At 41.4% G+C, this 26,348-nt stretch overlaps 1 protein-coding gene across 9 annotated transcripts in view; it reads right to left on the minus strand.

The window, feature by feature from the left end:
- Positions 1-249: 249 nt before the first annotated feature.
- The window catches only part of FBXO15 (F-box protein 15), a 289,296-nt gene continuing 263,197 nt past the window's right edge, over positions 250-26,348 (minus strand). For 8 of the 9 annotated variants that reach the window (XM_069957851.1, XM_069957848.1, XM_069957844.1 and 5 more), the window contains exons 10-12: positions 11,143-11,267; positions 3,959-4,228; positions 250-402 (exon numbers count right to left, since the gene is read on the minus strand). In XM_069957851.1, the coding sequence (XP_069813952.1) occupies positions 388-402; positions 3,959-4,228; positions 11,143-11,267 (410 nt within the window). In that variant the 3' untranslated portion in view covers positions 250-387. The remainder of the gene's footprint in view (positions 403-3,958; positions 4,229-11,142; positions 11,268-26,348) is intronic. The other variant, XM_069957845.1, reaches the window with a different exon arrangement.

The following is a 26,348-nucleotide window of genomic DNA, read 5'->3' on the forward strand; positions in this document are numbered from 1 at the left end:
ATGCAAATTAGATGGCTTGGTGCACTGAGGTTAGGACTACTGTCCTAGGTGCAGCTGCACAGGTCACACAAGTTTGGCCCAGGTTTCATGGCATATCAAATGCCTTGGGGGAAAAAAAAATTGTACCAATCTCTTAATACCTTTCAACAAGATCCCTTTGATATGCTATAAGCTGTTTATGGACCATGGCTTTTGGGGTCAGTAATCATATTTAAGAAAAACTATTAAGCAAGTGATTCTTTTCCTCTTTATTCACCGCACAATGTACATAACAATAGAAAAGTTACCTTAAAATAAACACTCTTCAGTTTACCCATAAATGACATGGAAATTAAATAACTAAAGTTTTATCACAGCTGAACAAACGCTTTCAAGAAAAAATCCTAATCAAGAGGTGAAATCCTAAAACAGAGAAAAAACAGTGACAATTTTAGTATATTTGAAAGTATAGGTTGTTTTTAGATTAATTCTTCATACTTGTACAACAATAAATACTGAATATACTATGCTGCAACAGACCTACATTATTTTATATTCTATAAGTTATACATGTAATTGTCTGTAGCATTTGTGTATTGAATCACAGAGAAAAGAGGGAAACATAGAGAAACTAGTCAACACATCTTTGGCTATGTCAAATACATGTGAGAAAATTACATTAGTTAAGCTGATGATCTGGGACCACAGATTTCCAGAATGAAAAATGCTATATTTTTATTTCAGTGTAGGTTTCCTTAGAATAGTTCATCTTTAGAGATGAGCGAACCGGGTTCGGGTTCGAGTCCATCCGAACCCGAACGATCGGCATTTGATTAGCGGGGGCTGCTGAACTTGGATAAAGCTCTATGGTTTTCTGGAAAACATGGATACAGCCAGTGACTATATCCATGTTTTCCACATAGCCTTAGGGCTTTATCCAAGTTCAGCAACCACCGCTAATCAAATGCCATAAGTTCGGGTTCGGATGGACTCGAGCATGCTCCAGGTTCGCTCATCTCTATTCATCATCCTTTAAGGAACACTAGTCTCTAAGCAGTGCCAAAGAACTTAGTACATCATAGAGCCCTATAATTCATGAAGTCAGTAGTGGTCTAATCTCAGAGGTTTTAACATTAGTAGAGATGAGCGAATCGCTCATCTAAACAAAGCACTTTGTTTGATCAGCGATCCGCTCACAAAGTCGGCTGGCTGTCAGTGCTGCTCCGCTCCCTCCCCCTCCACCCCGAGTGCCAGGGAAAAGCTGGATTCAATCCTGGGAAACTGAGATAAGTTTTCCAGGACAGGATCCAGCTTTTATCTATCTGCATCCTGGGAGGAGTGGCAGGGAGCAGAACAGTGCTGACAGTCAGTCGACTTGGTGAGCAGAACGCTGATCAAACAAAGCGGTTCACTTTGTTTAGATGAGCGACTCCCTTATCTCTAATCACTAGGATATAATAGCACTAGAGATGAGCGAACCTCGGGCATGCTCGAGTCGATCCGAACCCGAACTTTCGGCATTTGATTAGCGGTGGCTGCTGAAGTTGGATAAAGCCCTAAGGCTATGTGGAAACTATGGATATAGTCATTGGCTGTATCCATGTTTTCCAGACAACCTTAGAGCTTTATCCAAGTTCAGCAGCCCTAGCTAATCAAATACCCAACAAACCAGGTTCGGATCGACTCGAACTCGATTCACTCGTCTCTAAATAGCACATTTATTAGACATACTGTATTGTGAGATTGTTCTGATTGGATTTATCCCTTCTACTCTGCATGGTGATAGCGTTAGTGACTGGTTAGTGGCTAATAATATGGCTGTTGGTTTTAAGGTAAAAAAGGAGTTAAAGGGGAACTTCTATTAAGAAATATTTAACCCTGTTGAATCCCCATCCATAATTTCACACCCTGAAACTGCTAAAAATCCTCACTTCCTGGTCCACTCTGTTTTGACTCCTCTGTCCTCCCCTGGCTTCTGAAACAGAGGTCACATGATCTCTGTCTCTTCTGTTGCCAGGCAAGCAGTAACACCTCATCTGTAACCCCACCCACCACTGACATCACACAGTCATCACCTGGCCAAGGGGCGGAGAAACAGTAGCCTCGGCTGAGTAGAGTGGGGGAAAGGAGACACTGTTGTTTCATCTCTCTCTCTATCTAATTTATCTTTGTAGATACAGTAGATAGATAACTGTTAACTGTGCGAAGCAGAAGCAGATCAAGCCAGTGAAGGATACTACAATGCAATGCATGCTTGGAGATTTAGTTTCCCGGCTAGATGCCATAATGTAAAACTGGGATTATTTGTAAAAGATCGAATCTGGGGCTAGGAGCAGCAAGTGGGAAAGGTAAACAATTGGGGTGTATGTGTGTGTGTGCATTTTTATTTTTTATGGGATCGCGGGAGATGTCCTTTAACCCCTTGCCTCTGCAGCCTGTTTTGGCCCTAAAGTGACTGTACCACCAGGCCAAGGCACTGGAGGCGGGCCGACTCCCCACCAGTGGGAAGAAACCCCAGCCCCTCCATGACATGACTCCATTAGAGTCAATGGAACCCTATTATAGAGGGGCGGGTTTCCTCCCACTAAGGTTGGGTCGGCCCGCCTCCAGTGCTTTAGCCTGGGCCTGGTGGTACAGTCACTTTAATGCCCAGGGCCTATTATTCAAATCTGACTGTCTTGCTTTATTTTGTAATAACTCTGTGATGCTTTTAACTATTGCTTGGATTCTGAGATTGTTCTTTTGTGATATATTTTTCTTTATAGGAAATAATTCAGATACAGATGACTGGAACACAAAGGCGCCTACGGGTAAGTGTAGAAGTTTGGCCAGACCCCTTTTTTTTAGCAAGTGCTAGGGAGGGGGAGGATAAAAGAAATAAAGTGTTCTTACCTCCCCGGCTCCAGTGCTGAAGGCTGCATCCTGCCACTCTGGTCCCCGGCCGCTTCCTGGTCTGAGTGGCGACCCAGGCTCTCACATGTAAGGTCTGCTCTGCCCATCAGCGCCTGTAGTGGGGTCCCACCTTGGCCGCTGACGGCTGAGTGGACCTCACTAAGACCAGGAAGCGGCAAGGGACCAGACCAGCAGTAAGCGGCCACCAGCGCTGGAGTGATTTTATTTAGTAAGTATATATATATATATATATATATATATATATATATATGGTCAGAGCCTAGATTTACTCGGTCTCACTGGCTGATAGTACAAGGTAAGAGTTTTTTTCTTTCCATCTGCTTCTCCTTGTGTGTGGTGCAGTCTCCATTGCTGTGGCAGCACAGTGTCTGTGGGTGGCATGGCTCAGGGCCCAGGAGGGCTACGTCAGGCAGCATTGGTGCTGCTGGGCTGCTCCCTCCCGTGGTGCAGCTGTTGTGGAGGTGGTCGCCGATTGGGGCTGCGCCATTTTTAAGTTAGGGACCTACATTTTATCATGAGCCTTAACCTGGTGTGTGGGTTTATGCAATTTTTTTAAAATGTAACAAACTCCTGATTTTAGTAGTAAATTGTGCTGAGAAGTTTTTGTGGATGTGCTGCCATGTATATAGACTTGTAATTTACTTATCAGCTGATGTATGCCATGCAGGTAGTGGTGTTTTCTTTCCAGTCTGATACAGTGCTCTCTGCTGCTACATCTGTCCGAGACAGGAACTGTCCAGAGAGTAATAGGAAATCCCCATAGAAAACCTCTCCCCTTCTCTGGACAGGTCCTGTCTTGGCCAAACTTAAACATAACAACATTATAAATCTGTTGGGAAAACTCAGAACATGGTAAAAAGGAAAAGGAAAACCTACAAAAAGTGGTGTTTTTCTATAAATTATTATAAAATAATTATTGTAAAATCTACCACTGTAAGGCTATGTTCAAACACCATCAAAATAATGGTCATTTTAATTGCACTTGCCGTCATTTAGCGGAAAATAAGGCCATCATTTTGATGGTGTGTAAACATAGCCTAAAAGTATGTACAGATGTGTTACTTACTGTGTAATTGGTTCCAAAATAACTGTTAACTTTTTCGGTATTTAGGTACACAACCAGATTTATCACATAAAGTTCATTTGATTCTTTCATCCACATAAGTTCAGCATGAACCCTTCCCATGTCATCTTTGTAGTTCAAGTGAAAGCTTTGTCCCATATAGTCGAATGAGGTTTCGAAAGATTCATTTTTAAATAGCCTAACTGGAGCACTAAAACACCAATACGGAGTTCCTGATTCATCCGAAACAGTTACATCCAACAAAAAGCAGTTCTATAAAATGAAAGAAATATTCATTAGCAAAGTAACCACTTGTAGACAGCTAGCACGCTTCATAGGTCAAAGAATATATGTACACAAGGGCAGCACAGTGGTTCACTGGTTAGCACTGTTGCCTTGCAGCACCTGAGATCCTGGGTTCACTTTCAATTTTTGCATGTTCCCCCCTGTGTTTTTATGGGTTTCCTCCCACACTCCAAATCATACAGATAGGTAAATATGGAATTTAGATTGTAAACCTTAATGGGGACAGAGACTGATAAAAGCAATGAAAAGCCAATAAAGAGCTGACAAATATGTTGGCTCTATATAAACAAAGGAATTATTATTATTACACAGAGCTCAAAACACAGCAATCACTGAGCTCAGGGAGACCAGTGAAAGAAATCTAATGAAGTACTCACTCAAGAGTCTCCACTGATACATTGCCCCCTATAATATTACACAAAGTTGGATTATGATTGACTTATTATTCTACCCCACATAGAGTTGAAGCGCAAATACAAAGCATAATACATTAAAAAAAAAGTAAAAAAAAAAAGCAAAAATATATATATATATATATATAAAGCAGAAAAAAAAACCATTAATATATTTACTATCCCTATTATTATAGAAGCTTCTACAATGACAATTATTTAATAAGCTCTGGTAAAATTTAACCTATGTTTAAATCAAAGATATAAAGCCAAAGTGACTACCTGTCCCAATTCGTGCACTCTGTGCTCAGAAATGGCTGTCAATCAATACCAAGCCATGACTGTGGGCGAGCAACGGACTGGGGCTTCCTGTGTTTGGTCTTTTTTTTTTTTAAGGAGAAAACATCAAATATCGGAGAAAGCATGGACCACAGTTTGAAGGAAGACAGACACCTATTGGCCTTATGTATAATGTTAATTTTAACCCCTTCACGTCAGCCATCTGTATATATACATGCCCCGTGCAGTAGGAATGTACATATACGTTCCTGACTTGAGGGGGCTTTGTGATGAGAACGGGATCGCTGCAGGGACAGCGATCCCGCTCTCATCTGTGTACAGCACCGGAGATAATGTGGATCAGCTGCGATTCCGCAGCTGACCCCCATTAACCCCTTAGTGACCGCCGAAACGGCGGTCACTAATGGGCCGGTGCCGCCGCTGTATTTCATCTCCCCCCACCGTGGATTCACGGTGGGGGGAGATGAAATAAGTAAAAATCAGACCCCAGATCAGCCCCCTAGTGCCCCAGTCACTAACCCCCCCCTCCCGCAGCGGCCATCGGATCCAAGATGGCCGCCGCGATCACTGTGAACAGACTAATGTCTGTTCACAGTGATCAAAAAAGAAAAATGAATGAAAGCCCCATGCTCTAAGCATGGGGCAGTCATCGGGACCCCCCCTGTGGGGTCCCGGTACAAGCGATCAGCGGTATATACTATATACCGCTGATCGCTTGTGCCATGTGCCGCCGGCACTTTTTATCCCCTGTCACCATGAATGATTGGTGACAGGGGATAAAAAGTGATGTCCCCCCACCCCCCCAGTCGCCCCCCACCCCCCCAGTCACCCCCGTCCCCGAGTCACCCTCCCCTACCCCATATACTCACCTGCTCCTGGAGCTCCTTCCTCTTCCGTGTCCTGGCTGGTTATGAAGTGCGCATGCGCTCCACAACCAGCCAAGCTCTGAAAATTTAAAGTGACAGAGACCAATTTGGTCTCTGTCACTGAACTATGATTACTGTGATAGAAAATATCACAGTAATCATAGTAATACAGTGAACATGAATGTATAAAGTACAAAAAGTGACAAACATACAAAAAAATAAAACACACACTTTTTATTATAGTAATAATTGCAGTTTACTCCCAAATTACCCCTACCCCCCCCCAGATTACCCGTAACCACCGCAGGTTGCCCGTAACCACCGCACGTTGCCCATAACCACCCCAGGTTGTCCGTAATCACGTCAGATTGCACGTAACCCCCCAGATTACCCGTAACCACCGCACGTTGCCCATAACCACCGCACGTTGCCCGTAACCACCGCACGTTGCCCGTAACCACGCACGTTGCCAGTGACCCCCTCCAGATTGTCCGTAATCACCCCAGATTGCCTGTAACCACCCCAAATTACATGTAACCACCCCAGATTAGCGATAAGCACTTCACTCTATCCGTAACAATTCTAGATTGTCTGTAACCCCCCCAGGTTGCCAGTAATCACCCCAGGTTGCCTGTAATCATGCCAGATTACATGTAACCCCCAAGATTGCACGCAACCACAGCAGGTTGCCTCTGACCACCGCACGTCGCCTATGACCACCGCACGTCGCCTATGACCACCGCACGTCGCCTATGACCACCGCACGTCGCCTATGACCACCGCACGTCGCCTATGACCACCGCACGTCGCCTATGACCACCGCACCTTGCCTCTAACCACCCCAAATTGCCAGTGACCCCCTCCAGATTGCCCGTAACCACGCCAGATTACAGGTACCCACCTCAGATTACCTATTAGCACTTCAGTTTATCCGTTACCACAGCAGGTTGCCTGTAACCACCCCAGATTGTCTGTAACCACCCCAGATTGTCCGTAACCACCCCAGATTATCCGTAACCACCCCAGATTACCCGTAACCACCTCAGACTGCCCGTAACCACCCCAGACTGCCCGTAACCACCCCAGACTGCCCGTAACCACCCCAGACTGCCCGTAACCACCCCAGACTGCCCGTAACCACCCCAGACTGCCCGTAACCACCCCAGACTGCCCGTAACCACCTCAGACTGCCCGTAACCACCTCTAGATTACCCGGAACCACCCCAGACTGTCTGTAACCACCCCACATTACCTGTAATCTAATTTTTTTTATTGTATTTTAGTAGCTGCGCTATTCTAATAACTGTTACTAGCTGCGGTTTTGCTCCAGCAAATTGGCGCTCCTTCCCTTCTGAGCCCTGCTGTGTGCCCATACAGTGGTTTATGCCCACATATGGGGTACCGTTGTACTCAGGGGAACCTGCGTTACAGATTTTGGGGTACATTTTTTCTCCTGTTCCTTGTGAAATTTAGAAATTTCAAACTAAACCAACATATTTTTGGAAAAATTCAAGTTTTTCATTTTTACTGGCCAATTTTGAATACTTTCCTCTAATACCTGTGGGGCCAAAATGCTCATCCTACCTCAAGATGAATTCTTTGAGGGGTGTACTTTCCGAAATGGGGTGACTTTTGGGGGGATTCTATTCTGTAGACATTACAGGGGCGCTGCAAACGCACCTGGTGCTCAGAAACTTCTTCAGAAAAATCTGCAGAGAAAATGCTAATTGGCGCTCCTTCCGTTCTGAGCCCTGCTGTGTGCCCATACAGTGGTTTATGCCCACATATGGGGTACCGTTCTACTCAGGAGAACCTGCGTTACAGATTTTGGGGTACTTTTTTTCTCTTGTTCCTCGTGAAATTGAGAAATTTCAAACTAAAGGAACATATTATTGGAAAAATTCGAGTTTTTAATTTTTACTGTCTACTTTTGAATACTTTCCTCTAATACCTGTGGGGTCAAAATGCCCACCACACCCCAAAATGAATTCTTTGAGGGGTGCACTTTCCAAAATGGGGTGACTTATGGCGAGATTTTACTCCGCTGGCACTACAGGGGCTCTGCAAACACACCTGGCGCTCAGAAACTTCTTCAGCAAAATCTGCATTGAAAAAGCTAATTGGCGCTCCTTTCCTTCTGAGCCCTGCTGTGTGCCCATGCAGTGGTTTATGCTCACATATGAGGTACCTTTTTACTCAGGAGAACCTGCGTTACAAATTTTGGGGTACTTTTTTTCTCTTTTTCCTCGTGAAATTGAAAAATTTCAAACTAAACGAACATATTATTGGAAAAAATTTGAGTTTTTCATTTTTACTGTCTAATTTTGAATACTTTCCTCTAACACCTGTGGGGTCAAATTGCTCATCCTACCCGAAGATGAATTCTTTGAGGGGTGTACTTTCCAAAATGGGGTGACTTATGGGTTTTTCTCTCTCTGCTGAAACTACAGGGGCACTGCAAACGCACCTGGCGCTCGGAAACTTCTTCAGCAAAATCTGCAATGGAAAAGCTAATTGGCGCTCCTTCCCTTCTGAGCCCCGCTGTGTGCCCATGCAGTGGTTTACGCCCACATATGGGGTACCGTAGTACTCAAGAGAACCCGTGTTACAAATTTTGGGGTGCTTTTTCTCTCATGTTCCTTTTGAAAATGAGAAACTTTAATCTAAACGTATATATTATTGGAAAATTTTAATTTTTCATTTTTTTACGGCCTAATGGTGAATACTTTCCTCCAGCCCCTGTAGGGTTAAAATGCTCATTATACCCCTAGATTAATTCTTTAAGGTGTCTAGTTTCCAAAATGGGGTCACTTATGGGGGTTTCCAGTATACAAACCTCCTAAATCAACTTAAAATAAGAACTGGTCCCTAAAAAAATCAGTTTTGAAAACTTTCACGAAAATGTGGTAATTTGCTGATAAATTTCTAAGCCCGTAACACCCTAAAAAAGTAAAATATGTTTATGAAATGAAGCCAGAATAAAGAGGACATATTGGTAATGTGACTTAGTAACTAATTTATGTAATACAACTTTCTTTTTTTAGAAGCAGAGAATTTCAAAGTTCATAAAATGCTAATTTTTTCAATTTTTCATGATATTTTGATGTTTTTCACAAAAAACACACAAAGTAGTGACCAAATTTTGCCACTAATATAAAGTGCCATATGTGACGAAAAAACTATCTCAGAATCGCTAGCATACGTTAAAGCATCACTGAGCTATAAGCGCATAAAGTGAGACAGGTCAGATTTTGAAAAATGAGCCTGGTCTTTTAGGTGCAAATAGGCTTGGTCTTGAAGGGGTTAAGTCCCCCTGGCGGACTTGTATATACACAGCATTGATCTCTCATAGAAATCAATGCTGTGTATATACAGAGCAAAGATCATTGTACTCGGTGATAGATTGCTGTGGCCTGCTGCAGGCCACAGCAATCTATTGCCGAGCCGGGGCAGAGAAACGGACATCAGCTTATGGGATCATTATGATCCCATAAGCTGATGTCCAAACACGACGTGGGCATTGAGGCATCCCAGGTTCTGAAAGGGTTAACATAAGACAGATTTCTATTTGGTAACATAACTTCACTTCATTTACATTAATAAGAACTGGGCCGTAATACCTCACACAACCTGAGAAGGGTGGAGCTATTTTTGAGGCTCCTAATGATAATTAGTTATAGCTGAGTGCGGCTTCATTTCCTGGATTAGCGCTCACGTCAACTTCCTTATTGGGCTCCATTATATTATAGCGTTACCTGGCTATAAGTAACAATGAGAGGGAACCTCAGCACTAAGGATAAGTTCACACTGAGGAATCCAGGCTGATCACCCACCGCAGATTCTGTCGCTTGCCCCGTTGCATCTTAGCATGTGCCACAGACTCCATTCTATTGTCGGGACGATTCCGACATGTCAATTCTTTCGGCGGACAGCGGAATCCGCTGACCATAGAATGGAGTCTATGGTACGGACAGAGATGTGCGTGGGTGACAGAATCCGCGGCGGTTGATCAGCCCGGATTCCTCAGAGTGAACCCACCCGAAGAGTGCAATCGATTTTAAAATGTCTGTGTAACATATTAAAAGTTCATTTAAAAGAGGCTAACACTTTAAAGGTGCAATTCATCTTTTCTTATCAGTACCATGTAGGGATGGTCCGAACCCGCCGAGGTTCGGGTTCGGATGAACCCGAACGCTCGGCATCGGATTCCCGCTGTCTGCCCACTCCGTGCGGGAGGACTGCCTGGAAAACTGGGATACAGCCTATGGCTATGGCTGTATCCCATTTTTCCAGGCGGTCCTCCCGCTGGATCCGCCCGCTGCACGGAGAGGGCAGACAGCGGGAATCAATACCGAGGGTTCGGGTTCATACGAACCCGATTCGAACTCGGTTCGGACCATCCCTAGTAACATGCTTTCTTCTATGATAAGAGGACAACTAAAAATCCAGTTGTTTTTTTCATTGTAAAATCAAATGGAATTAAAAAACATTGCTTTGTCACAAATCTCTGATGACTGTGAGCAGAGCTTGCACTTTTGTTGTCTGAATTCTTAAATCATTTGTCACAATGTAAAGTCTGATTCTGATTGGATGCAATTTGATGGATATATTTTTAGTCTCCAACAACTTCAAAATTACCTATACTAATAAGTAGGTCAAGATATTTATTGAAAATTTCTGTTTTTAAAACATGGGATGGGCCACAAAAAAGCCTCACCTGGGCCTAAAATGTGCATCACACATCTGAGGCTATACGATCTTAAATGTCTGGTTAGTGCTGGGAATGGACCATAGTACTGGTCATTTTCCAGTACTCAGATGCCCTGCACTTAGCACTCTCTGATTTTGGACATTTTGAACTTGTTATACTGGATAACCATTCTGTTCCCTATATGTAAATCAGGTAATAAACCTCACTATGCAAATCCACAAATTATACAAAAACTTGAATATTTTTATCCTCAGGCCATCTCACAGATAGGCAGGCAAATAAAAAGTAAACAAGGATACAAATTTATCTCTATTGATCACATTTACTCTATGTTCACACAATGTATTTTTTAAGACAAGAACAGCCGTTGTTTTCAATGAAAACAACAGCCGTACTTGTCATAAAGAAGTGTGTTGCACTGAAGTCGATGCAAAGGCTGTTGTTCGCACAATGTATTGAACAACAACCATGTCAATTATTTCCAGCCGTTGTGCAATGATTTCGATGCAATGCAACAACAGCCATTGTTTGACACTCACTACAATGGCTGTGGTCCATACTGTGTGTGAACATAGCCTTCCAATGTATTATTACTATTGAAACTCAACTTACCTTTATACATCCATTTATTGTCAATGTCTCCCAAAAAAAATCAACTCTACCCGCAACAGGGATATGCATTTGGTTTTGCGACACTCCTATAGCTGTCATTCGTAAATAACCATTTTGTATATACTCTGTAAAACAGAAATATAAAGCCATTTGTTCTTCCTACTGAATTAAATACAATCTCTAAATGTAAATATACAGAGATGGTAACAAAAGGTACTAAATAGTATATGATGCAGCCAGTGAAGATTTTATATGGTGCAACTTTTGGTGGTCTTTTGTCAGTAAATAAATAATCAAGTATGTAAGTGGGCACATGTAAAAAGAAAGTACAGTGGTACCTTGGTTTAAGAGCGTTTTGATTTAAGAGCTTACAGTTTTTCAAAATTGTGACTTGGTTTAACAGCATTGCTTTGGTTTAAGAGCTCCCTGTACTGGGTGGGAGCGCAAGTGGGGGAGGGGCATTGTCTGCATAGCAGGGTCTACAGCACTGTACTTTGACCAAGGAAGTCTCCCTCACCTTCCAAGTCATAGCAGATCCACTTCAGGCTGGGGCTTACATAAGGGGACAGGACTGTGGAGGTAATCTCTTCATAGCTGTAACCCCTCTCTCCCCGGACAGAGAGTGCTGCATGTATGTGTCCACATCTGCCCTGCTCATTCCTTCATGCTCCCTGCAGTCTCTGTCAGCCCTTGTGTTTCCCATCCTCTCCATTACTGTACAGTAACTTATAATATGACATATTCTGCTGTTTCTGAATGTTTGTTTCATTTGTTTTACATGTTATTCAGAATAATAAATCATTATTTTTGGGGTGTAGAACCAATTGTCTGCATTTCCATGATTTCTTATGGGAAAATTTGCTTTGGTTTAAGAGTGGATTTGGATTACAAGCATGGCTCCGTAACGAATTATGCTCGTAATCCAAGGCACCACTTTACATGATAATGACATATTGCAATATTTCATGTCTAAATAGTGAAACGCACTACTGTTGCAGAACCAGAGGTAAAGCAGAAAGGTGAGGGAGAATGCTTGTTTTTATGTCACACTAGAGCTTATGTGACTTACAATATACACTCATTTTAACAAATTGAAAGGGAAATTAAACTTAATTTAAAAGGGGTGCTAATAATTAAGGTAATTTTTTTCTTTACTTTGATCCTCAGCACGAAAAAAGAAAAGTTCAGACCAGCTCACCTCACATGTGTGAACAAAATGAATCCCAATGGTTCGGGTGGGGTTTGGGTGCACGGATCCTGCAGCAGCAGCCAGGCTTGTGTTCACTACGGGACGATCTTAGAGGTATGAGATCCGGCACTCCCAGTGCGTGTAGATGAGAAGGTTAGAGGATTAAAACATAACCTTTAATGATGAAACTAAAATAATGTATTAAAACCAACGCGTTTCGCGCAGTAGCGCTTAATCATGGTTACAATGAAATAATGAACATGTGAATCATTAAAAGGATACACGGACCAATCAACTGCGTGATTCAAAAAACACACATGTGCTAGCTAATTGCAGGTCCAAATCTACACGTCATCTTGAGGCGGTCATGTGACCGTGCATATCACCTGTGCTAAAGGGGAGAAAAGGAATGCCAAAAGTTTAATATTTACGTATAATAATAAGTCATTTCGGAAGTTCATTCCACATGGCATCCTAGTGTCCAATCGGAATATGTACTCTGCTTCTTTATAAAAAAGTTTTTTCTTCCAGTCTCCTCCGCGCGGAGGGCTGGGGACTTTCTTAATGCCGTAGCATATAAAGCCTGCGGTTTCCCCATTGTGATGTTCTAGAAAATGTTTCGTAGCTCCTGAGGCATTGAGTCCAGTACCACTTCTTATACCCTGTAAATGTTCTCCTATACGTTTTTTAGGGGACGTGTGGTGCATCCTACATATTTTAGGTCACATATTGTGCATTCTATAATATAAACAATGTGGTGGCTATTGCAATTTATGTCACTCCGGGACATGTTATCACCCAGTGCATTCACGGCAGATGGCAGCGAAAACAAGAATAAAGTAATAGGAAATTACAAATGTGGTGCGAATAGGTGCCAAACCTGTAAACATCTTGACACCAAAAAAAGCTTTTTCAACAGTACCAATAATCAGTCATTCAAAATCCAGGACTTCATAAATTGCAATAGCCACCACATTGTTTATATTATAGAATGCACAATATGTGACCTAAAATATGTAGGATGCACCACACGTCCCCTAAAAAAACGTATAGGAGAACATTTACAGGGTATAAGAAGTGGTACTGAACCCAATGCCTCAGGAGCTACGAAACATTTTCTAGAACATCACAATGGGGAAACCGCAGGCTTTATATGCTACGGCATTAAGAAAGTCCCCAGCCCTCCGCGCGGAGGAGACTGGAAGAAAAAACTTTTTAATAAAGAAGCAGAGTACATATTCCGATTGGACACTAGGATGCCATGTGGAATGAACTTCCGAAATGACTTATTATATTATTATACGTAAATATTAAACTTTTGGCATTCCTTTTCTCCCCTTTAGCACAGGTGATATGCACGGTCACATGACCGCCTCAAGATGACGTGTAGATTTGGACCTGCAATTAGCTAGCACATGTGTGTTTTTTGAATCACGCAGTTGATTGGTCCGTGTATCCTTTTAATGATTCACATGTTCATTATTTCATTGTAACCATGATTAAGCGCTACTGCGCGAAACGCGTTGGTTTTAATACATTATTTTAGTTTCATCATTAAAGGTTATGTTTTGATCCTCAGCACTGTTTTTGAGCAATCTTGACTTTACTCCATATGCAAATGAGGACTACTGATCAGCCCCTTTGGCCGTCCCTCCCAATGAATAATCATCTGATGGTGTGCAGTTATGAACTTCAGAGAGATGTCACTGTAGCATGGCACAGCAGTATTTATTAGGAGGGGAGAGCCAGATTGGTGCATTGAGAGGGGCAGTGTACCACACTACTTCATTTGCATATGGAGTAAAGTCAAGATTTCCAGAAAACAGCACCGAGGATCAAAGAAAGAAAAATACTTTCACCCTTAGTGTCCTGTGTGCTATAGGAGCATAACAGCAGGTTAGAAACTTGTAATCTGCTATTAGTTTCCCTTTAAGTCCTCAATCATTTTTAAGATCTTTTCTTGCAGTAATTAAATGGGAAGCTTTGCTTTTTACAGCCAGAGAATAAAAGTCTATGATATTCATGACAGGGACAGAGTTTCATCTCAGAAAATAAATTATGGTTCCTATTACATAATAACAAGAAAATATCTTGAAAGCCTAAGGAAATCTTAGGGAATTGAAACAAAAAGGTCCAGATTTATCAAAAAATGTAAAATAGAAACTGATGTAAGATGCCCATGGCACCCAATCACAGCTTAGATTTTAGCTCTGGTAAAATGAAAGCAGAGTTGTGATTGGGTGCTATAGGCTGGTTCTGTTTTACAAAATGACAAATCTGGGCCAAAGTATATCCAACGATTGCATATACTCATTTTACAGAAAAAATGTTAGAACTAGAAAACCCTTTTATGTACAGTAAAATCCCTTCTTGCTCAATCCTTCCTTTAATGTGAATTGCACAAATGTGGCAGTAGTTTGGGCAAAAAGAACAGGATTAAAAGTGTTATAGATACAGTACTTCCTAGATTTGTATATGGTGAAAAAAATGGAAATGGGTGAAATGGCTGGATCCATTTTCTTTACTAAAACATGAGTATAGCAAGCCTTCATCTGTACCTAGGATCTACCGGGCCTCTTAGAACAGCTCTTTATCTCCAAATAATGGAGAGAGAGAGAGAGAAAAAAAAAAGAAAGATCTATGGTTGAAGTTTCCACTACTATACGCCTACATGCAGAGGACAAACACTAACAATGTATTTCAACAACCTTGTTACAAGATGTTTTATACAAACAAAGAGCGTCTCTTTTTTATTATCTCTAGTGGCAGCCTTACCTGTGAAGAAATATCCACAATGAGAAAATATTTAATTATGTCCTTTTGATTTACTTCATGGCCCCCAGCCAGAATGACTACAGCGGCAGCAATGCCCTGACCATCTGCTATTAATACTTAATTAATATCAGGTTCAACACAATATTCCCTACACAAGGCAATTTACGCAAGAGCTTGTTTGGTTCCCTATACCACTTAGCTTAGTTTGACCTAATAAAGGCACCACAGTTAACATATACACACAAAAACGGATCCATTAAAATATTATTCATATCCAAAAAATGGGAAAAAGTAGTATCTAAAAGTCATATAGTGTTAAAGGTCAAAGAGAATCTGTCCAATCTGTTTGTATATTGATTGCAATTTTTTTTTATTTCTGTAGTTATTTATATTTTTGCACATATTATGGGGGCAGCCATTTTGCCTGAATTGTTGTTAAACTGCATTAGAGATACACTTTACAGCAAGCACCAAGGACATCTGGATAAGTGCAATAATGTTCCCAATCACTGACAGCATGCAGAGGTCTTGAAAACACGGCTGCCTGGCTGCTGTGGAACTGTAGTGCAGAGCATGGCATTGCCAGTATCAGGATAACATATAAAGTTGGTACCTCCACCTGTACAAATTAAAAGTGTCAAATAGTAGGACGATTCCATGCAGGACTTGCTTTGGCTGGAGAAGAAAAGGTGGAACACTTGTCCGAGAGATGCAGCCTTTAGCAATACAAGTACAGGCTTATAGGGCGATTTATTGGTTAAATAAAGTACAAAAGGGTTAATTCCCTTTTACTGAGGTCCATATGCAACGTCCGCACGGTGGACTGGAGGCTCTATTAGGACCAGATAGGGTGCCGGTGGTGTTGTCAGGGGCAATAGTGTCACGGTGCTTTACTCCTACCTTAGCGGTCCTGGCTCTCCTAAGGCCCCGGGCGGTCGTCACAGCAATGAGGTGGTTGGTTTTCAGTGTTTAGAGACAATGAATAGACGGTGATATAACTGAGGGACTTTACTTTCTGGTTTACACAGTAATACAGCACATTGGAATGGTGTTCAGTCACTCTCCAGTCAGGCTGCATGAAGTGAGCATTGGGTTCCCTCTGCCTTAGTGGTTATAGCCTTTATCTGGCTGGTTAGAATCTCTCCTCTCTCTTCTTGCTTTGACTGCTCTGCACTCAGCAGGTTACTTCACTTACTTGAAGGTTTTAGTCAGCACACGACTGCTTATATCTGACTATGATGGAGAGCACGTGTCTGCTCCTCCTCACCGACTACATCTACTCAACTCCTCTCAGGACCTGTCAAACCTCCTACTGTTGCCTAGGCAACACACTTGAGGTGGAAGGCCGCTGGGTCCCAATGCTCACTGTCAACATGTTGGCAATGCACTGCCACCTGCTGGACCCCAATGATAAAGCATTATACAGTTACTTTATACAGAGCACATGTCATATTGCAGATAAAACTTTGTAGTGCCTGGTGGGTCACTACACATATACCTGAACCAAAATGCCCATTCTAAAACCATAAAGGAATAAGAAAATGTTTGTTTTTGTTTTGTTTTTTTTTAAAGAGGAAATGCAGAAATAGAAAAAAATATAACTACTTTCTTCCAAAAACAGCACCACTCCTGTATGTGTCCACTTGCTTCACTTACTTCATTGGACCTGAGCTGCAAAACCACACCCAAACTGAGGACAGAAGAATGGGAGAAGGCAGCAATGTTTTCAAGTCAGTCATTACTTTTCTATAACCAGCAGCCTTCTCTCCTATACATGGCTGGCTGAGTGGCCTCCAGCTTTAATGGCGACCATTGGAAGCCGGGAAAGTGATTCTATTAGCTGCAATTCCCAATGTACACTACTGACACTGTTAGATAGCTGCTAGGGGACACAATACCTTTCATATATCCATCTGTGCTCCAGAATGTAGAAGAATGATTTTATTCTATAGTAGAGTATGGCCCAGATTTACCGAAGGGTGGAAAAATACACTGGTAAAAACTGCCCACAGCAACCAATCACAGCTCAGCTTTTATTTTTCCAGAGCTGAAAGCTGAGCTGTGATTGGCTGCTAAAGGCATTTAACACCAGTGTGTATTTTACCCCCTTTGATAAATCTCCCCTTATGAGAACAGTACAAGGCTTCCCCGAGCCCCTGAAATGTAACAAGTTGTAACAGTCCTTACACCCACCCCCTTCCCATACCTGAACCTGCTTAGGACTCAGCTTTCAGGTGTCATTCAAGCAGGGAGGGGGGGGGAGAAAGGAAGCATACCAGTACAGAGCAGGAAGGGGGTTAAAATTATGTCATTTATCTTAGAAATGCTAAATGCATTAATAAAATTTACTATTAATTGTGACTGGTGATAAAATGTACAAATTCACTTTTCTTATAGTAACAGTAGTAATATTTTCAAATTATCCGACATTTACTGCAAATAATTAAAGCAAAAAGATTAAATTCTACTGTGATACAATAAGTGGCTAAGCCCACAAGTCACTTTTCATTATCTAATAAACAATATAAAGCCAGTCGGAGGCTTAGCATTTCTTCACAACAGCGTAGTCTGATTCAGTTATAGAGAATGCCACTCACGTTGTACAGATAATCACATCTGTGTGCATAATGTATTAAAACAAGATAATTCTCAGAAGCCCCCCCCCCCACACACACACACACACACAGAAGAAAACATTACACACTACTGAAACCATTAACATGAGATGGCTGGAATGGGGACATTTATCTTTTATGACTCAAAGGGCATTTATAGCAATTCTATACAAGGCCATGTCAGAGCACTCACCCCGACTAAACAATGACATTTCCAGAAAATGATCCCACATTTTAGCATGATCATTCTAGCACAGTCCAGATGTTGTGTGTTGTGACTTTGTTGATAGCCTCTTTCTAGCCACCCAGTCACATAGGGCTGATTGTATGCATCAATCTAGTCTCCGACATATAGGCTATAGGTCTCTCTGGCTCCCTCACAAGTTTTTTTTCTTAGCTGGCAGCATGTTTTGAGGGGACAACATTGCCTAGGCCGTTTCTCACCAAGATAATCAAACACTTGAATATCGCTTTGATACTGCCTGTTGCAGGGCTATTAGGAAATGTGGATGGATTTTTAAGACCCATAGGAGTACATTAGTGACGAACACTCTTCAGGATTTTTCCTGCAAAGGTGTCCTGAAATCATGCAAGAGGTCCTGAAGGCCCAGCATCCAGATAAAGGTTTTATCTTATTGGAAATCCAGGAGTACAAAATTAGCAAAAACCACAACTTACTGAAGCGAATGACCCATCAGGTACCTTAATTAATCGGGGCTGACTCAGGGATGCATGGTCCTTTCCTATAAATGCCGCCCAGGTCCAGCGCTTAAGCAATTAACATAAATTTTTTTTTTTTAAAAAGCTGCAATGTACATTTGCTTTAAAGAACACAATCAATGTTGGATTCTTGGCCATCCATTATTAGTTTTGTACACAGTGGGGGAGATTTATCAAACATGGTGTAAAGTGAAACTGGCTCAGTCTGTGAGGATTGAAAGGTAGAATCTGATAGGTTGCTAGGAGCAACTGAGCCAGTTTCATTTTACACCATGTTTGATAAATCTCCCCTAGTATTACTTAAAGGGAACCTGTGGAGACCCCGGTGGAGACCCTTATACTTACACCATGCACAAAGTCCCGCTCCTGGACCCACTCCAGTTGCCGAGATATCGCCGTCAGAAGCCCAGTGCGCGTTCATCGGTGATGAGTCCGACGCTCATAGAGAATGACGGCTCCATTCATTCTCTATGAGCGTCGGACTCATGTCTGATGAGCGCATGCTGGGCTTCCAACGGCGATATCTCAGCAACGGGAGCGGGTCCAGGAGCGGGACTTCGTGCACGGAGTAAGTATAAGGGTCTCCATGGGGAGGTCGGCCAGCTATGCCCCGGCACTGGGGTGACAGGTCCTCTTTAAACAGTAAAACTCTGTTGTACCTGTGTGTCTATAGGGAAAATCTATGGTGTGTGCGGCATGGCAAACTTTTACCAAGCATACAACCCAAACAGGGCACGGCAAGGCAATCTAATATCTTAAAATTGTATTGCTAGGCAGTAGTTGTGTTTTTGTTTCTGCATAGCCTCAGTGACAAAGGTGAAGCAATATAGAGTATTAGGACATATGCATGCTACAATGTGTTTGATGACAAATACAAGATTGGTAACCAAAGGGGGGGGGTCACTACTCCTGCCTAAGTTTACATTACACATTCCAAATATTCTTAAGAGCTAAGAACTAGAAATGTGTATATCTGAAGGATAAGGGAGTTGGAAGATTTGCAGGGCAGCTGTCAAGGTTAACCAAAAAGCAGACACCAGCAATCTATGAAAGAGAAATACAATCTTTTGCTTGATATTCAGCCCAAGCTTTGTTGGCAGTAAGCCTCAGCAATAAAGTCACATATTGAATATTATCAAATGACTGCAAGGGTAAATCTGCACAGCATCTAAAAGTATTTTCTTTAAAGTCTAAATAGAAAAAACACATTAATGCCCAATTACATCCAACTTGCGAGAGCGTCTGCAAGGGAATTTAATTTGAAGATTTTGAACAATGTACAATGAATCAACCTCTAGATGACTTTTTGTTTTTTAGTTGAAATTTATGTTCAGATAAATTTCATGTAATATCTTCAAAGGTTCTGAAGCTCTGCTTTGCTAATACAGAGCAGCAAATCACTTTCTTCTGTAGGCCTCATGCACACGACCATGAAATTTATCAGTATTTTCTGATCACTAAAAAAATTTCACAACCCATTAAACTCTATTGGCCATTGACACCTTTTAGCAGAATCGGTCCTATTCTCAGAATTGCATCACAAATGAGCCTATAAAAAGGGAGCAACTGGAATTCCCGACGGTTATGGATGCGCACTTGAAAGTCGGCCAAAATTCCTCATGTCTTGATGGCAGATATACTGGTGACATCACTTGGTCGCTTTTTTTTTTTAACAATTTTTTATATTTCCTCTCTTTATTTTATCAGGAAATACTGAATGCACTACTATTGGTTTCCTGACTACTGTTGGGAAATACAGGTCCAATATAGCATTAACTAAAATCTTGCCTGTCTGCAGAAATGGGTTATTCATGTTTTAAAAAAAGCCTTGAATGTGATTAAACAACAATCTACAAGTGACCAATACATGACCATTGCAACCAGTCAGTAACAATAATGGTGCTATATGCTGTACTACTAGCATCACCCATCAATTGTGGAAGCCAGAGGTTCAATATTTGACCATTGAGGCTTCTGATTGGCAGCCACAAGCTGTCTGCCTGTAAAGAAAGACTGGTTGCCTACCCAAGCCTGTATGATAAATTACCATCCATAAATTACCAAAGATCAGATAGATAAGTATTTTTTTATGTTTTATCACATTGGCTCTTCTAAGATGCAAATAGAATGTTATTATTCCCCTCTTTGACTCTACATGTGATGTAAAGATAGATTAATTAATCAATGCATAATTTTGGTCCCAAAAAGAAATGGTGGGGGTAGACTTGCACCTCAAGAGATTATATGGGATTTTAAAACTGAGCTATTTAGGTAGATAACATTTAAGCTGTCCCCAAAACACTGAAATAAGCTGAAGAAACTCATTTATATAGATTTATTTAAGTATATCATCAAACACTTCCATGATTTTATCAAGTAACAATATATTTGTTAAGGAAAGGGGGGGGGGGAATTTGGTGCTCTTCATCTGATCCCTATTAGGTGTCAAGAGTTAGGGTGACTTTACTCTGACAGATTTTTGAAACCAAAGCCAGGAATGGATTTGAAAAGAGGAGAAATCTCAATCTTTCCTTTATGACCTGTTCTGTGTTAATAGTCTGTTCCTGGCTTTGGCTTAAAAAATCTGTCAGATAAATCTGTCAGTGTAAAGGCACCTTATTGATCTAATATTGATGGCCTATCCTAAGGATACACCATCAATTTTAAAGCTCCTAGGTAACACTTTAAGGATAAAAAAATACACAATTATTTTGAAGAACCTCCCTTCTCTAGGGAATGGAATTAAAATTGTAAATAGAGAAATTATATGCTGCACTCACGTGTATAGTTGCAGGCTCGACCTTTATTCGTCAATCAGACAAAAAAATGCTGGGGAGGGGATGGTGCAGGGCACGTCTCCTGTGCTACGGCCGTTACGGGGCTCCACCCCTTCTTCCGGCTGTGGAGACTCCTGGAAGCAGGTGTAGGTTTAGTACGCCGGGTGCAGGTTCGGGCACCCTGCTGTCTGGATTCACCAAGAGGTGTGCGCCTCTTAGTGAATCCTGCCGGGGAAAAGTGGGTGGGGCCTAATATAAGACCGGTCTTCATAAATCCCCCCCATGTTCAGCACCCCGTGTGGCCACATTATAGTCTAAGAGATCGTCCGCATTGTGAGCCTCCCAAGATACAGCAAGCATTAAAAAGATAGTGGCGGTGCCCTGTACCTGCTTCACATTAATGAAATTAAAATGCCCCTTGTGATGATCACTGCTCTCAGGTCACGTTACTGGGGTGATTTACAACTATTGAGCCTATCAATTTACCACATAATTTCTTGTACAATCCTCTCTGGGTGAGAGTTATGCTAAATTACTCACATGTGTTGCCCGCACCTCAATATCTCATAAAACTATATGCTGCCACCACCTATACTTATCAGGCAAAAGGGGCCTATTAAGGATATTTCACTATATCCTCAACAACTTTTAGTCTCACTTTAACACAGGTAAAATGTTCTCTCTCTTAAGAAGTATAAGCACTATAAGACTACAAGGAAAAAACATTATTAGTTTTTATTTAACCCCTTAGAAGAGAGGATGATAGCAGGGGGACACTGAGGGACACAGGGCACTGGAGGGACAATGAGCATCCCTCTGCCATCATCCTCTCCAACAGCCACAGCCTGCACAGCTCTGGGAGCCGGGTCGTGACATCACCATGTTATCCAGGAAGTGAAGCCTTGATGCAGTAGTAAGTGCAGGGAAAAAAGCACTTTATAAGCATTTCCCGTAATAAGTGTATATTGGGGATTTGGGGGGGCGATACAATAATTTAATAAAAAATTTCGCCGGACTTCTCCTTTAATGACCACAGTACATCTTTTGTTGGCAGGGCAAAAGTAGCCTGGCATTGGTCTCCTGTGCAGAATATCATGAAACCTTGAATGCTGCATGACAGCATGACCCCTGCTCTGACAAGAGCAGAGAAATCTTTAATCCCTTTAGTTTAACCCCTTTAAGGCCAACTTTTCCCTCAAATTTACAGGCTGGTGAGAATGACGGTCACAGGGTAATGAGGGACACAGCTCTTTTTATTGCCTTAGACTTTATGGATAAAAGAATTACTGTTTTTCTGGATAGGGACTTCCTAGAAATATGATGCAGCTGTCAATCATCTAGGCAGATTTTTAACAAACATGACTATGTTAGGTCCAGGTTGTCAGGCAATCTCTAATCATATGACTCTTGTTGGCCTACAGACATGATTTTGTGCAAGATCAAAACCACTGCTTAATCACTTAACAAAATAAGAAGACTTTTTTACACCAGCAGTGATAAACTCCTCTGCTGTCTTCACATGCACTAACACTCCGACTGACCTATTTTAAATGGCAGCTGTTCATGGACTGAATAGGTCTCAATATTGATAAGCCATTTTTTATATAAATTCTATATTTATGGATTAGATGATTGTTTTAAAAAACAGATACCGACATCTAGGGTTTATTGTATGCTATTCTCCATGTGAACATTCCCCCTAGACCCTCTTACCTCTTGAATGTGCCTCCCAGGGCTTTGCGGAAGCCTGCCAGTCTCCTCTTGTATATAGTGACAGCAGCTAACATGACATGCTTACTAGCAAAATACTGGAAACAGACACTGACCCCCTCAGCAATAGAACTTGTTAATCGGGTGCAGGAGATACGGAGATATGAATACTTAGCTGCTTCTAATGACAACTAAAACGGAGAAATTTCACTAAATATGGTAATTATGGGATGATTACTACAAGATGTTCCGTACTTCTGACCGATCCTCCACTCCCTTCTCCCCTCCCCGTTTGAGACCCCAATGTATCTATCCTATCTTGGTGTTTGTCTCTGTCCTTTGTGTTTGGTTTAGAGGTTCTATGTATTATGTTAAACTTGATAATAGAGAACAGTTTGGTAGACACATTGTAGTCTCTTATTTTAGGTTCATTACTGAAGTTACATGAATATCGATATATTGGAACATACTTTACTATGTTTGCTGATAGGTTCTTCCTTTCACTACCCATTCACCATATATAGTTTTATTGACGTTCTAGAACTGACTTGCACGATGTTCCTTTAGTTTAATTTTCAGTTTTATTTCACGATATATACCATCGAAATGCTTATTTTTTTTTGTCTATGAAAAATCTTATAAATAAACAATTTATTTAAAAAAAACAGACACCGACACACCAACTTCTAACATATATCAATGATATAAATATATGAATTACATATGAATTAGCAGCATAAGATGCAATAATAGCATCCCATAAGTCACCTTGTGTAACATAATTGCGATCATTACTTGGTTGACACTGTAAGTGTGATGCAATTGGTGGAAACTGACAGTATTAGCTACGAATGCAGATTGTAAAATCTCATGGGCTTATCTAAGTGGTTTATACTCCACTATGAGTCTCTGTAAGAAGGGATCAATAAAGGAAGATTAATTCCATGTTCTTGCTTGGACTGTTTTGGCAATAAACATATTACATTGCACTTTGTGGAATTAAATGTGAGACCTTATATTATTTTTTCCTTTGCCAATTTAACACATTTATAATAAATATGGCTGCATTCTTATCTTGTAAGATAATTTTCATTGCAAATCTCCATGTTTCTTGGTATAGACCAACCCTCAGTGTCACATTCTATTCTTAACATTAATTTATGACCACATTACAATGCCTTTATAATTGAAAATCACACTTTTATAACACCTGCAAATACTGTAGCACTAAACATTTGTTTCATATATTTGTGAAGGGGTTATTTGGCTTACAAAATCTATTTAAATGCATTGTAGGAGAATCTGGGTTAATGATATCTCTATCAACCAGATTGTCAATTCTTTGGGCAGACAGCAGAATCTGCCTGACCATAGAATGGAGTCTATGGAATGGGCAGAGAGTGAAGCGAGAGCGCGCAGGGACGAGCTGCGGAATCAATGTAAAGTTATCGTCGAGAATTCGTTAGTGTGCCCAAACCCTAGCCAACGGAGTGCTGGAAAGCAGAACTGGTAAGACCTTTTTGCTGCCTAGGCAACTTCTTTATAAAATTATACTGTCACACACCGCTCCAGGCCTTTGCATTTTCAAGCACCATATTGTAGTTAATAAACTATATCCAAAAATACCTCTGATTACAGACTCCATGTCTTTATTCTCATCCAAAATATACTTTATTGGTAAACAAGGTCAAGAAGCCAGAGTGTTTCGTCCGCTGGGTCCTTCAACGCTGTAAACCCACCTGCTGGTGACATCAACTAGCCCAGCATTACCAACAGGCAAATGGACTTAGGCAGCATGGAGGACACAACAGACAATCTACCCAGCCTCCATGACACTGTTCATTAGTAAGAATAAAGAGCTCATAATCAGAGATATTTTTGGATGCTGTCTACTATTAACTACACCAACAAGAAACATATATGGGCCACAACACATATATCATACAAATATTGACAATTTTTTTTTTTACAAAATAACAAATATAAAAAGAACATAATTTGTTGAAATGTAATGATGGAAGTAAAATAAACTAGGAGCAGGGGAGGGTATAGCAGGGTAGAGAAATAATCATATATTGAAAACTGATTCACTATATAAAGAAAAGTGCTAAGTGCAAAATACAGTACATATCTAGTCAGCGGCAACCTACATGACCTTATGCAGACAATTAAAAAATAAAAAGTTCAACAACTTGCAAGTACTCTGCATATGTAAATATGCACATAACCCAGTAAAAGTCAAGGGAGGAGAAAGAGACTATTTAAGGAGGTTGGCCACTTTATAGTAAAATAGGTCAGTACAAAGGATTAGTAAGTGTGCTCAATGTATATACTAACAGCAGCTCCCTGTGTACCTCATAGAGCTAAAATCAGACTCCCCTTCACCAGGCTGGGCTGTCCTGCTCTGTTTTGTTTCTGTCCATAAAATGGCTGACATGAAGGAGCATGTGACCAGGCCCTGTCCACTGTGTCCTCCATAGACATATACAGGCTCAGTGGTGGACACTGGGGGGCGGGACATGGTCACATGCTCCTCCATGTCAGCAATCTTATGGACCAAAACACCACAGAGCAGGGCAGCCCAGCCTGGAGGAGGGGAGTCTGCTTTTAGTTCAATGAGGTACACAGGAAGCTGCTGTCAGTATATACAGTGAGTACACTTACTAATACTGTACAATGAGCAATTTTGCTATAAAGTGGCCAACCCCTTTAAATATACGTATGTCACACTCAGTGCCATAATCTCATAAACTGACTATACTGTAAACGCATAAGTATACAGATAAATCAAACACAAGTAACAAATCCAGGGAACTTAGTACTTGCAAAGATGTAGACCACGCAGCCCTCCCATCTGTAAACACCCTAACGCACGTTTTTGCAATCCTTTGTCAGGAGGTGGTAGCTGCATGGTTGGGTTCATATTTACGGGCAACTAAACCAATCAGTGAACAAGGAATGCAAGTGAAAAAGATCATAAATAATTACCCATTATACATGCCATCAGCTTGTTGGTCCGGATGCTAGACCGTGCCAGACATCACCATGTTCAAAGCATGACGGTGTTGCCACAACCAAGATGGCCAAATTCTATCAACTGCGCATGCTCCGCCACTTAGTGCTGAGTGCATGCGTGGTGTGCATGCGTGGTGTATTCCCCTCAACGTCTACCTCGCTCGGGGCTGGAGGACAGAACCACAGCAGTTAACTACTGTATACTACATGCAAAGGTCTGGCAGGAGGTGGGGTTTGATTATATCACTATAATTGATCCACATTAGCACTGGAAACTTATATCATGTACTACACATGAAAGATCCTTTATAACTTCAAAAATGAAGAATAATGGTCAGCAAGGGCAGATAAATTTAATGGAGCTTAGACAAAGTAATAGCTCTGTTTTACTGTCCCCAGCATTAA

This window comes from Dendropsophus ebraccatus, chromosome 2 (genome assembly GCF_027789765.1).
Source record: "Dendropsophus ebraccatus isolate aDenEbr1 chromosome 2, aDenEbr1.pat, whole genome shotgun sequence".
Classification (NCBI taxonomy): Eukaryota; Metazoa; Chordata; class Amphibia; order Anura; family Hylidae; genus Dendropsophus; species Dendropsophus ebraccatus.